Genomic DNA, 14,322 nt, shown 5'->3' on the forward strand with positions numbered 1-14,322 from the left:
ATACCTCGACTGTTTTGCCAATGTCTCATCTGAAGACGGTATCCATTAGGCGCTGGTAAGTTGCGCCTGCGTTACGTAAGCCGAAGGGCATTTTTGTGTAACAGAAGATGCCTTTGTCTGTGCGGAATGCTGTCTTGTCCTCGTCTTCTTCTTTCATCTGGACCGGATGATAACCTTTGTAACAGTCAAGAAAGCACTTCCATCGAAATGATGCTAGAGAGTCAACTTTTTTGTCTATCTCAGGAAGCGCGTAGCAATCTTTTGGGCATGCTTTATTCAGGTCTTTAAAGTCGACGCACATTCTCCATCCGCCACTATGCTTTTGGACCATTAATGGGTTGGCGACCCAGGTATGGTATTGGACCTCGCGCAAGATTCCGGCGTTAAGTAGCTCTGTTACTTGCTCATTCATGGCTTCTACTTTCTCGGCGCTGAGGCTGCGCCTCCCCTGCGCAACAGGTTCTGCTGAGGGTCGGATGTTTAGACAATGTTGTGCTATATCGCGCGGAACCCCGGTCATGTCTGCTGGGCACCAAGCGAATATGTCTTTATTGTTAGACAACAATTCTTTAAACTGTATTCGTGTTGCTGGTGAAATGGCGTGTCCTAGCAGGATGGTCTGTTCTGGATATTCGTCGTTCAGAACCCATTTCTCCGGCTCGTTTGGTGCTGAGGATTTGGCCACTTTTGCTGGTGGCTCATCATCTACGTACATGACTTCCTTGCTTGAGTATAGAATTGCTACTCCAGTTTCTGTTGGAAACCCGCATGCAGCATGTGGAATAGAAGTGATCATGCTGAATTCCCTTTGTGACCTTCTTCCGAGCAAGACATCATGGCGTGATGTTGCCGGCATGACCATGAAGTTTACTGTGACTGTGCGCGAATGCTCGCCATCAGATAGAGTCACAGGAAATGATATTTGCCCTAATGGGAATACAGCTTCATTGCAAAATCCGGTGAGAGGAAAATCAATCGGCTCTAATCGTGCTTTGTCTTCTGGATCAAGTTGTTTGAAGCACTGCTCGTATATGATATCCATCGAGCTTCCTAGATCTATAAACATATAGTCCGTTCGGTAATGGCCGAAGATGCCAGTAATGATGACTGGTCGCTCTTCCTGAGGGCCTCCAGGGACAACAGGAAATACGACTTGCTGTTCCCTCCAATGTTTATCATGGTGCCGTTTGTTTGGCCTTCGTGAAGGGCCTCCTTGCACCATGTATATTTGTTTTGGTTCTGCTGTCCGACCATTGGTACCTTCTAGTTTTGGGATTTTCCTGGCATGACTGTTAGATTGGATGACCCACTGATAAGGCATTTGCGGGTCCAATACTACAGTATCAATCCTACCACTGCTTCCTTGCAGAGTATCAGATCTGATGTTTAGGGACTCAAATCTATTAATTTGTGTGAAAATTTGGTTTAAAGCAATCTGGAATCTGCCGAACCAGTATTCTGGAGCTCTCTCTATGAGTTGATCTAAGGAGTCCTTTTCGTTTGAGTGACTGTTACTTTTGTTGATTCCCATGATTCTGTCGATCTGAGTATTTGGGGTTGTAGAACCCTTGATTTCAGATCGAGGACCTGATGGGCGAGATGATGAATTCTCTGCCATGTGAAAACAGAGAATGATGGAAACTGAATCGAAACGAGACAAAACTGATAAAATAGAGGAATCGGTGGGCGCCAATGAAGAAACACTAGATAAATGACCGGAATCAAATTATCTAGGGGGTTTGGATATGCATAAAGGGGGGTTGTTCTCTCTCGTTTGATTCGATTGCAACTGGTCTTCTTCTCCGGTAAACTCTGCAAAACAAGACACCGTTAGCCTCGTCAAGGGAAGAAGAGGGGTTCTCTCCTTGACCCGACTCCAACGTGAGAATAAGTATGTGTTTATGAAGAAGAAGAGGTATTGACGAAGTGTGTGTAGCTTGAATTTCATACCTGAATTGTTCTCGTATTTATAGCCGAGAGTTTGGGCGGGAAAACCCGTTGATGAAATATTAACGGAAGATGCTAACCCCGTAAGCGGTTACATTTCCTTCCGTTAATCTTCTCGATCCGACGTGAATGCACACGAATCGCTCTTTTGATCTTCGACTAGGGAATTGCCACGTGGAAAGTGGACAAGTGTAGGTTTTCCTCCAATTCCATGCCATCTTTGTGATTTCAAGGAGGCCTGAGATGAGGACACGTGTCCAGACGGTTATAACCGTCTAGTGGTGCACGATTGAGTCCTTCTAGAAGATTATTGCTATAATCTGATGTGATTCTTTATCGTGTGGCACCACTCGAGTAAATAATATCCAAGTCTGGATGTTATTTGAGCGGAAGTGTTTATCTTAGGATTTTTATCCTTTGTTTATGGAGGAAAGCGCAAGGATTCATGATTTCCCTTTGGCGCGCAAGTGTTGTCTGCTATCTTGTCTCCTAAGCCTTTTTTTGTAGGACCAGTGCGCAGCCGCGCAAGGTTAAAAAAAGGGCTGAAAGACAAGGTTGTGGTATGGTCCCAAGTACTTATTACGAGAATTTTGGGACCTTACCCCTTCACCTACACTATACCGTAGTATGGCCGGGGCACTTCAATACCTCACCTTCACAAAACCAAACATTAGCTATGTTGTTCAACAAATATGCATGCACATGCAAGCTCCGAAGAAATGAACACTTGCACGCTCTCAAGCGAATCATCTGGTACATCAAAGGTACCGTCTCTTATGGTCTCCAGCTCTGTTCCTCTATGCAGCCCTCTTTGCTCACATACACAGATGCTGATTGGGCAGGCAGTCTAGATACGCGTCGTTCAACCAGTGGCTACTGCATCTATTATGGTGACAATCTTATCTCTTGGTCATCGAAACGCCAAGCTACTGTGTCAAGATCTAGTGCTCAAACAACCTCTTACTTGAGCTCCATCATTTGCTAACACGGGCTACACTCGTCTATTGTGATAATGTTAGCGCTATTTATTTATCTGGCAACCCGATTCAACACCAACGAACGAAACACATTGAACTCGATATCCATTTCGTTCCTGAGCAAATCCAACGAGGGCATGTCTGCGTCATGCATGTTTCGTCACGTTATCAGATTGCCGATATATTTACAAAAGGCCTTCCAAGGATTCTTTTTGACGGTTTTAGGTCCAGTTCAGCATCCGGCCACCTCTCGCTTCGACTGCGGGGGTGTACTAGCGTACATATAAGTATAGTATATCCTTCCATATATTTAGGAGATACGGTTTGTAATCATCCTAGAATTAGTGCATGTAACCTTGATTATATATTGGATTGTGAATACCGAAGGGGGTAACGATCCCATTTACTCTTTCAATATCATCTCAGCCACCACCACCGCCTCAGACCACCGCTCCCGCCCTGACCCGATCCAACCTGGACCGCCGCCGCTCGCACCGTCCAGACCCAACCTGGACCGTTAAAGACCCACACCATTCCGACCCAACTCGGAACTTCGCTGACCCGTATCGTCACGACCCGACTCGGACCGCCTACAGGAATATTGTTGTCTCATTGCTAAGTCACTTATACATGACTATCAACTTAGTGATGCATAACATATTTTTCTGTATGCGATGCACAAATTTATTAATCCAAAATAATAATTAACAAATATATATACCCGTTGATGCATATATATCTACCAATATCTATGTTTATATCTATATCTATATACTAAATGAATATCTATATAATAAATGAAATATTTGAAATCACGTTTCACTTTTTGGTGTCCTTCATCACCCTTATTTTTCCGCTTTCTCTCATATTATATAATACTTTTTCCGCTTCTCTCTGAATCTTTCATATTAAATAATGATATTAAACTTAAAGAATATATATTTAGATATTTAATATAATGTATAGTTATTTAAGATTTCTTGAGTTTGTTAAACTAAAACCCTAATTGTAGACATCAACAATTATCTATCATATGCAAATGGTTCAATAAAACCTTTACAATATAAATAATGAACAATTATTTGTTTTATAAATCAAGAACAATAAACGAACCCTAGTATGAATCAAAGCTAATAGTAATATTCATCTTTCAATGTTAATGATGCAAAAAAAAAAATCACTAGTTCATAACAATACTAAGAATCAATTCATACGATATCAATCAAAAGATTACAAAGTTTATGTATCGAACCCAACATGTAAAGAAAACCCTAGAAAACTCACAATCCTACACTCGGAGATGATCTTGAAGAGATTAGCCACTGATCTTCAAAACTTGATAGAATACGATAATGGAAAAGAGTGCATATTATCAAAACCATTAGGATTATCAAAAACAAGAAACAATGTGCATATTATCTAAACTAAATCAAATGAACCAACACTGAACCATTAAGCAGATTGACATCCAAATGAACCGACTTAGAACCTACCAAATCTAATTACCCCATGGTTTTGCATCAGAGACCATTTCCAGTTACCAAATTGTGAACCACTTCCATTGTGCATGTGATGTTCTTATGACTCAAGAAGGCCAAACAAGTAAAATCACCACTTCCAATTACCCGACTCGAAACCAACAAAATCAAATCACCCAAGTTGTTATGGCAACAAATTACAAATGCAATGTGAAGAAAAAGTATACTAACTACTTAACTTATCAGACTTAACTGATTTAAGATGCGAAGTAACCGACCTGATTTAACTAATTAAGTGATTTGATAATCCAAACCACATACATTATCTGTTTAAACATATTTAATGATTTGATCATCAAACTAGGTCAATTGAAAGCCATGATCTACAAAAAACCTAGATCATAAAAACCGTGATCAACTAGTAATGTTAACATAACTAGGCATCAAATCATAAAAAATCCTTTATCCTTAGTCGATCCTATCTTCCCTACCTTGCTCAAAGCGAAGATCGAGGTTCATATCGTTCAAGAACTTCAAAACCGCCTTCAAGTGCAATACAAGGTGGCTCAGGGGAACATTGACCCTAATTCCGACTACAAATGTTCAAATTCAACTTATATCATGTTCAAGTTCGGTAATTTTCAAGTACTATACTAATTAAGATCAATGGAGTTATTATTACCTTTCAATGCTTGTGTATCCATGGTCGCATTCATTGAAAATGTATTAGCTATAATCGAAGGTGGGTTCAACTTTGGTGATGGTCAGAGGTGGGTTAGGTTTAGAGTTAGGTAAATTGGATGTGGTGATGGTCAGATATGGCTTTAGACGGTAAATTAGAGGTGGGTACAACTTAGGTGTAGGTCGGAGGTGGCGTCAGACAGTAAAATGGGTTGGGGGAAAGGAGATGGAAGCAAGTTGGGAAGAAATGAAAAAAAAAATAAAGGATGATAATGAGGTTAGGTTTTTATTTAAGGTCGAAAAGACAGTTTTGGCCCCCATAACAGTATATTTCGTTAGGTATCTAACGGAATATATTGATGGTGTTAGAAGTACGGGTTCAGAGTGTAAAATTAGTAAACCATAGGGACTTAGGAAGCAAAATTTTCAAAGTTTGGACTTCAGTTGAGTCTGCCTAAAATCCAAAGCGACACAAATTGAATTTACTCTCTCTCTCTCTCTCTCTCTCTCTCTCTCTCTCTCTCTCTCTCTCTCTCTCTCTCTCTCTCTCTCTCTCTCTCTCTCTCTCTCTCTCTCTCTCTCTCTCTCTCTCTCTCTCTCTCTCTCTCTCTCTCTCTCTCTGCAAAAACTATGGTGTTTTGTCATTTTAGTTATTTTTTTATTGTTATAACTTTGTTGCTTTACTATTATAACTATGTAGTTATACCATTATAACAACACATTTACATGGTGTAACAACACAGTTATAAATAGCATAACTTCTCAGTTACACCGTATAACTGTGTTGTGTTTTGTGTGCCTAAATAAACACAACACAAATACTCTTCGCCAATAAACCAACAATGTACATATGGCACAATCTCATTGCTATCTACTACGCTTCTTAGACAAAACTCACTCTGTGTGTTAACTTGTTTAATGTTTATTATGAAAAGGTTATACTTAACATGATATACTTAGTAAAAAAAACCTATGTTATAATGATCTGTGTGTCAGTGTGTGTATCTATATATATTATATAACGACAGTACTAAATAAAATAAATTGGGTTTTGCTTAATTTGAGGAGATGATTAACAGCAAATGCTAATTTGGATTATGTAGAAATCAACGGTTAATGATGTTATAATTTAGTGAGCTAAATTCCAAAAGCATGAAACAAACAAACATGCATGCATGTGATTGATGTGATGTGATATAATCTTCATTTTTATGTGGGCTCTATGTGTCTACCAACAAAAATCACAATATATACAAGAAGAATGTTTTAAGTGTGGGCAAGGGGAATGAATACGGTGGACGGGTCATGTTCCTTCATATTGCTATTGTCCTTATATTTAGTGACTTTATGTAAAACTATATCAATTACGTAACATTTCTTTTGATAATGGCTTCAATACATAGTCAAGTATTTACTACTAGTAAAATATGTGTCCGTGAAGAACAAATATATTGGATATATTTTTGTTACAAAATCGTTATATTTTATCAAAGAAAGTGTTTAGATTAACCCAACTCATTTTGACCCGTCTTTAATAATATATATCTATTATGGATTGACCAAATTTAAACCCGCATACCACGGTGTTTATATATTTTTGTAGGTCTTTTAAATACCAACTTTACTGTATATTGTTGTTTTGATGTTTTCCTTTATCATATACACCCCTTAAAGGATCTTCTTAGACATTTGTCTGTTTTAAGTGCCATCTGGCTCCATTGTGTTAAGACGGCTCGGTCCATGGCTTCGTATGATCCGAGCTAGGCTCTAGTAGACTACTATGTTATGCTAAGCTCAAATTTGATTTAACAGCTTGACAAGTCATATTGATGCAACTTTGGGCTTAATTCGAGGAAAGTCCGAGAGCTCAAATTGCTCAACATATCCATCATAACGATTCTACTCGAGCTTGTTTCAAGAGTTCAAAAGTATTTTAATACCCAATAAGAATAGGAGTCGAGTTCTAACATGCCCGAATTCAACGATGGGCGTAGCATAGTGGGGGCGAGAGGGGGCAACCGACCCCCCGAACTTTTTCGCTTATGTAGTTTTCGTATAGAAATTTTTGGGTATATACGTTTTCGACCCCCCGGTCGAAAATCTCAAGCTTCACCACTTCAATTGATTATATATTTTAAAATTTAACTCCATAAGAAACAATGGGATTCGTTTGTAGCACTTGTTTGGGCATTACACTTCTCAATATTTTAGGATCATAAGCAAATTGCATTCTTTTTGTCTTTGGAATTATTTAACATTTTAACATATGAACGAATTGGACCGAATTTATGAGAAGGCCCAAATTTCATATTTTTACATTGGCATCATGGAAAAGGCCCAAATTTCTTATCTTAACATAATAACAGAAGGCCCAATTTTTCAAATTCAAACATTAAACATTGTCTTGTAGCACACAGGATCTACAATTTCTTAAAATATTCATAACCACCAAAGGAAACTAGTTGTGCTTTATCGAAAATTTTAATTTCAAATCTGCTTCAAGTTTGATCAACTGCCAAACCATTTCGAGTTCGAATAGAAAAATGAGCTAGAAACATACAACAATCCGAGCTTAAATGTAGAACTCAACTTGAATTTTTATCGAGTTTTTCTATTCCTATTCACGTGTTAATTTTTTTGGCATAGCTTGTTTTCTTGAACATAATTATGATACATATTTTTAAGCTACACGACCTCTCGATCTTAACCTCAAATCTTCTTCGAGTTGAGCTCAAGCATACTTCAATAAGGCTCGTTGAACTATTGTATCAAGTTCAGAACTAGAATATCATTGTTGAGTTGACCTCAAACCTTGTAGAGCCTGATCCAGGCTCTACTTGTTTGCAAATCTATCCATAACAGTGTAGACTTTCAAGACGGGCCAAACGTTCGATTCCATACGTTTGATGACTCATAAATCATCATCCAACTAGATATTTAAAAATGATTTTCCTGATATATACCTATAATCATACCCAAATCCCTTCATCTCTCATCTATCTATTATATAAAGGTGCTATGAGGTGTCTCATACTTATGATATCATGTTACTTATATAATACAGATCTCCCCATGATCCACAAATCTTTAAGCACATGCAGCCATCAAGCACATGATCCCTAATCCCTTATTATATTATCATATTTTAATTGTAAGTATACACCACCTATTATCTTACTCTTTACCTTAAAGCATCCCTATTGACATTGTCCCTATACAAGCATTCACACCAACAATTAAAAAGACTTAACAACTAAGCCTAGTTACCTTTTGTTCTACAAAGGTACATGTAACATGACAAGATAAGATAAGAAGCACATGGCCGAAAGGCGAAATAGGCCTCGATTTGGAGTAAAACACAATTTGCATTGCACGATGAATACGTCTAGAGTTCAAATGTTGTTAAAAGAATCCAAGAACGCAACAAATTTAACATCACAAAGTTAAACTGGACCTAGGAAACCACAAGTTTTTCTACCAACTATATCTTCGAGTCTCTTCCGCTTGAATACTTGAAAGAGGGAAGAACGAAAACACAGATAAAAGAATGTCAAATCCGCGTACCACAAGAATAAGCTGCACAGTTGATGTGTTGGTCTTTATCCCTTCAATCATAGCTGCAAATTCAAATCCAAAAAGATGTAAACAAAATCAAGATTAACTTAAATAATAATGTTCATCATCATTGTCGTCATCATACTCAGTAAATCCCACCAACAGCAAAGCTAAGGTAGGGTCTGAGGAGGGTAAGATGTAGACAGCCTTACCTCTACCCCGTAGGAATAGAGAGGCTGCTTACAGTGAGACCCCCGGCTCGAATAAAATGAGCCCAAGATTACCTTTTGATGATGTTCCATGCAATTGAGAAGGTATTTGAAGGTCTCAATCTCACAGGGAATAGTAAGCCCGCCGCTATGATCAAACCCGAACTCTTCTTCAACCTTTTCAAGCAAGACCTTAAACAACGGATCACTAAGATAGCTCGTTGGAATGATGAACCGTCGAAGCTCGGGCCCTACATAAACTGCCAGGTACCCTTTAGGGACATCATTTGGTAGATCAGGGCTCTGGCAGCCATCTTCAACATCTGAATCAGAATACACATTGTAGCCTTTCAATCTCATGCTTATCGCCGGATTAATCCCTGCGCCTGAACGATTGCTTATCGGAGGACTGTTATCCGCCTCATCGTTTCCTTTCGGCCCCAGTGTCACATGCTGCCATCTTTGGATGATTTCTTTGAGCCGAACAATCTGTCGAATACCGTTGAGTTTAGTTCCTCCATTGTCTTCCATATTTGCAATCTCCTGCTATATTATATGAATTATATGAAATGTCACAATGCATTAAATCTTGGTTTTAATTAATCATTAGAAGTAAATGATGAAAGAGGAAAAGAAACCTGAAATAGAGAGATCTGATGATGGGTATAAAATGGGTCAAATAAGGAAGAACAAAAGAGGAATGTGATGGGTAAGAAACTGGATTTTGGAATCCTTTTGGGTTATTCCTATGCAGTGTTGCCTTCTTTCTTGGACTAACATATAATTCATTCCTCTACGCTTATGGCTTAGTTATATGCATATCAAATTCTTAACTTTTTTCCTTGGGAGGAAAGTAAAGCTTAAAATATTCAAATAAAAAATGTATCACGGTTTTTCAACCATTGTTTGGCGTGTATAATGGTGTTTTAGTTGTAGTTTAGTGGAATCAAGATATGTTGGAAATAGGGGTGTTCTTTGTTTTTTTTTTTTTTTTTTTTGGGTTTTGGGTTTTTTAGGTCGGGTTGTTCGGACCCGATAACCAAACCATTTAAAGTTTGGGTTGGTCGAGTTCGGGTTGGTCGAGTTCGGGTTATTCGGGTTCAGGTTAGTTCCGGTTGGGTTGTTTTGGTTTTCGGGTTTAGATATTATTTAAAAAAAAACGTTTTTTTTTTCGCAAACTATGATTAAAATTCATCATGCTACTTAAAAAATATCATGAAAATTAAAACAATATTTGACAATAAGATATCATAATGTTCAAAATTCCTAAAACATAATGTTGTAGATACCAAAAACTTTAAATAAAAACACATCTATAAAAAAAGACATTAAATGTTCGGGTTTTTTTAAATAAAAACTCATTATAAAAAAAAGACAGTAATGTTCGGGCTTTTTCCGGGTTTTTCGGGTCGGGTTGTTCGGGTTTTTGGCTGGGAAAAGTGACCCGATAACCGACCTATTTAAGGTTCGGGATGGGGTTATTCGGATTCGGGTTTTTCGGAAATTCTCTAATTCGGGTTCGTTTCGGGTTTCGGATAAAAATGAACAACCCTAGTTGGAAAGGTGTTTCTTATCAAGTGGTGGAGGGTTTTATTTTCATGGTGGATATCGGTATAGATTTAAGAGTAGGTTTAGAAGGTACGTGATTATGTGAATTAGCCATTCAAAACAATATATTATGGTGTAGACGTAAAAATATTTTCACAAAAATCGTTTTGGAAGGCAACAAGTTTGCACACGTGAATTTTTGTAATGAGTTGGATTGTAATTGTAACGGATTAAACACAACATTGTAATGAACTCGACACATTATAATGAAAAAATAAGTCAAAACTTATTATACAGAATGACCTAAAACTAGAATGTTGGACACCTATTATAATAGACACCACGTTGTAACGAGTTAGACACGCTATCATAACTAACAATGCATCAAGATTCTTAAAAACATAGTTTTAAAAAATCATAGCGAGACTCGTGTCAATTAAAAAAACTAGAATAGAACATGGATTTTTTTTTGTATAGTTTGTAAAAAAAAGGTAATGTATTTTAAACATAGTGGACAATTAAACATGATATAAATTATTTAAAAAAATAAATAAATGAAAAATCAAATTTGCACCACCTGCATTACAGAGACATTTAACTTGTTATTAACTAAATTTTTGTCACACATCAATAGTTTTAACCATCAAAATGATGAGTTACTCTCAAAGGATTTATAAAAAAAACTTTCATTTAATCCTTTCTTATATCATTGAATATATCTTTATATTATGAAATGATAAACATGTCTTATTTTTTTTATATTTTTTTATCGAATCGTGATTTTGTTATAATTAGACATGTTTTTTTTTTCTGAGTATAAACATGTAACACCCCCAAAATTCCACCTGCGGTAGCCCCGCGAGGCGTGCTACGCATCAGAGTTCGAGCCACCAATCACATTGAACCAATAGTAAATATTTAAATAAGTCATGACATTAATTACTAAAATAAGATGTCAACATGTTATCAATTCTCAAAAGTTGTGTAGCGGAAGCATGTAATCGTTTCATAATAATAACCAAAATCAATGCTTTGTTTATAAGTGAAACCAAGAGTCTCGATCCATGACCACTCCAGCACTCCCAGATAGCAAGTCCATGTTCCAAACGTTAATGACCTACAAGCATGCAAACAAGTGTGTCAGACTACGCTGGTGAGTTCAAGGTTTCGTTAACGTGTTGTGTTACCAGATATACGTTAATGCGATTCAATGTTGCGTTACGATGTTGCTCATGTTAGATACCCTAGGGAGTGTGCCCATGTGTATCCGGGGAGTGGGTACCCCTTAACGACCGTTTGCTATGTTGCCTTCGTTAGATACCCTAGGGAGAGTGCCCATATGTATCCGAGGAGTGTGCCTCTAACAACCATAGCCATACCCAGATAATTAGTTCACGCCCGTCCTTGCGGCCCGGTGTGAGGTTTCCCACCTAATAGCGCTATCAACTAATCACCCCCATTGCCCTCCAGGCAATAACCAAAACCGATTAAGTTATTTACCCAATGTTTCCTTTCCAAATGTTTACCCGTTGTCCCAAACCACCGGGACGCATGCTTGAGAAAAGTGCAATGAACTCACCTTAGATTTGCTCGGTATATTACGTTACATTACCCGTTCCAAGTTGGTCAACCAAATCCTATTACGGTTACCAATGATAGTCAGTTTCGTGTACACATAAATCACATACTATTCTTACACACTATCCAAGTAGCGAACAAGTAAAACACATATCATTACACAAGCTACAACAAGTATCCGGAACATAGGTACATTCACATCACAAGCTCGTATTTCAAAATAGCACATACCAAGCAGTTCGGTTCTCATTCTAATAAGCATGCAAGTTTACAAACGTGTAACAGTTTAATAGTCCAAAACATCAACATTCAAGGGTGCGACTGTGTTTAAGGTGTGCGGTCTACTGTGCGACCTGTCACAACCATGAAATGTGCGGTTCATAGATTACCCGACCCATTACGGTCCGATGGAAATGTGCGACCCATTAGTGTACGGCCCACCCCGAGTGTCGGCCTACTTCTAGTGCACGACTACCAGATTGTGTGGCCCACGACTTAACCGGCCCAACTAAACATGGAGTCTACTGGACTGTGCGATACCCCCGAGGGTGTGCGATTGATCCCGGTTCGTTACCCAGTCTGTAATGTTTACGTGTGTGTCCCATATCCTTTGTATGACTCAAATCCTAGTGTGCGATTAAGGTTCGAGTGTGCGACTTCTTGATGGTGCGGTGTCGGTTACATGGTTCCGCAATTTATGGCAATTTCCATAACCAACTCCCATACTTTAATCACGTTGATTATGTAATTGAAACAGTTAGGCAACTCTAATTCTCACACAATTAAAGCAATTTCTAGTCATATCTCAGTCAAACATATCATACTCACACATATCATTTACCATCCCGATTATAATGATCACATCATTCCATCCTAGCTCGCCTATAATATTCAGAATACAAGAATCGTTGGTTTGCTCATGATAATCGTCAACGTGTTTATATTCACACTTCTAATTCATCGACAGTAATTGATGCGGGCGTATCGGGCGTAATCCCAGATCAATCACTGTTATATAACCATGCATTTATTTATAGTTTCACTTATCATAAGTCTTAAGTTATGTGTTAATCCTCCTGCTTCTACGTTTGTGACAACCATTATTATTATGCTTAGTTCATCACAATCCATATTATGTTATTCTAACATCACAACATTCACACCTTTGCAACACATAATCACAAGGGTTCTAGTAACCATAAAAACGTAATCTCATGAACACCAAATAAATCCAAATAATCGCAACAACTAACCGGAGAGTTTAGGGAGTGGGGCTTCGGATGAGAGAGCTTCGGTTACTTCCGGCAACGCCTTCGTGTCTCCGGCGAGTCGTGTTACACTGCCGCCGTGAATAGGGGTGCGCCCAGGGATTCAAGGGGATTACACTTAATGGCTGCCATAGGTGATGGAACGATAGGGCTGATCGTCGACAGGAGCATGATGCACTAGGGTTTTCTTTTTGATAGCTTTATGTGTTATACGTATTCCCTCAACCCCTTGTTCTACAAGTAAGTAACCCCATAAAGAGTATGGGCTGGTGTGTTGTTGACCGAACAGAACTGTGGGCCGGGGTAAAGGTATGAAATCCACTACAAGTGTTTGGCTTTAGGGCCTGGTTTAATGCATGGGCCGAGAGGCCGAGGTGAAGTGCGATGAGCAATTTCGTGGCCCAATATAATTAATTCCCTAAATTATCTAAACGGCTCATTTAAACGTTTAACGGTTTCACGCAGAGTTGACATACACCTAATCATTTAGTAACGCATGGATGTGACCTGCTAAGTATCGTAAAGTCGTAATATAAAAGCAATTAAACGTAAAGGCACATGCCAAGGGTTGTGGTGTTTAAGTAGTAACCTTAAATATTCGGGTTGTCACATCATCCCCAACTTGAAAGAAATTTCGTCCCGAAATTTGACAAGTAAGAACTGAGGAGTGAAGTGAGGAAATTAGGATTATTGCGGATTTTGCTCGGGTGTCACATCCTCCCCATGTTACAGAAATTTCGTCCTCGAAATTTAGGCTATATTATACTCTAGGCTTCCAATTATGAGTTTGTCGATAATTCACTAAACACGTAGTTAAATACGGTTTCACGAAAGTTCACTAAATAATATATAAGTCATATAGCATATAAAGTCAGATAACATCTAAATTCACATAAGTTATATTTCTTTATTTGTTCAGGAATAGTGTTCTAATTGTTCATCAACGTTCGAGTACAACCCATGTGTAATTCCGTAATTCCCCGAATTACCGTTATGTGAGTGTTATGCATGAATGAGTGTTTGAGGTAATAGAGTTTGTGTTAATTGTGTTAAACTAAAAAAAAAAATGTCTTGCCCTTAA

At 38.2% G+C, this 14,322-nt stretch overlaps 1 protein-coding gene and 1 long non-coding RNA gene across 3 annotated transcripts; both read right to left on the minus strand.

Annotated features, from left to right (window-relative positions):
- Positions 1-8,428: 8,428 nt before the first annotated feature.
- On the minus strand, positions 8,429-9,637 carry LOC110938033. 2 transcript variants are annotated; one of them, XM_022180508.2, is made up of 3 exons: positions 9,486-9,637; positions 8,923-9,393; positions 8,429-8,700 (listed from the first exon to the last, which is right to left on the minus strand). In XM_022180508.2, the coding sequence occupies exons 2-3, from the start codon at positions 9,376-9,378 to the stop codon at positions 8,695-8,697; spliced, it is 462 nt and encodes a 153-aa protein (XP_022036200.1). In that variant the 5' UTR covers positions 9,379-9,393; positions 9,486-9,637; the 3' UTR covers positions 8,429-8,694. The 2 variants fall into 2 exon arrangements, with proteins under 2 accessions (XP_022036200.1, XP_022036199.1); XM_022180507.2 differs by having other exon boundaries at positions 8,923-9,390; positions 9,486-9,635.
- A 1,708-nt stretch (positions 9,638-11,345) lies between these two features.
- LOC118491221 lies at positions 11,346-13,948 on the minus strand. Its single transcript, XR_004890877.1, has 3 exons — positions 13,227-13,948; positions 11,975-12,032; positions 11,346-11,512 (listed from the first exon to the last, which is right to left on the minus strand). It is a non-coding gene; the product is annotated as an uncharacterized LOC118491221 (long non-coding RNA).
- Positions 13,949-14,322: the final 374 nt, after the last annotated feature.

The sequence above is a fragment of the Helianthus annuus genome, chromosome 4 (assembly GCF_002127325.2).
Source record: "Helianthus annuus cultivar XRQ/B chromosome 4, HanXRQr2.0-SUNRISE, whole genome shotgun sequence".
NCBI lineage: Eukaryota > Viridiplantae > Streptophyta > Magnoliopsida > Asterales > Asteraceae > Helianthus > Helianthus annuus.

Coding starts and splice junctions, on each gene's coding strand:
- LOC110938033 (XM_022180508.2), bottom strand. CDS start 9,378: ATGGAAGACAATGGAGGAACTAAACTCAACGGTATTCGACAGATTGTT.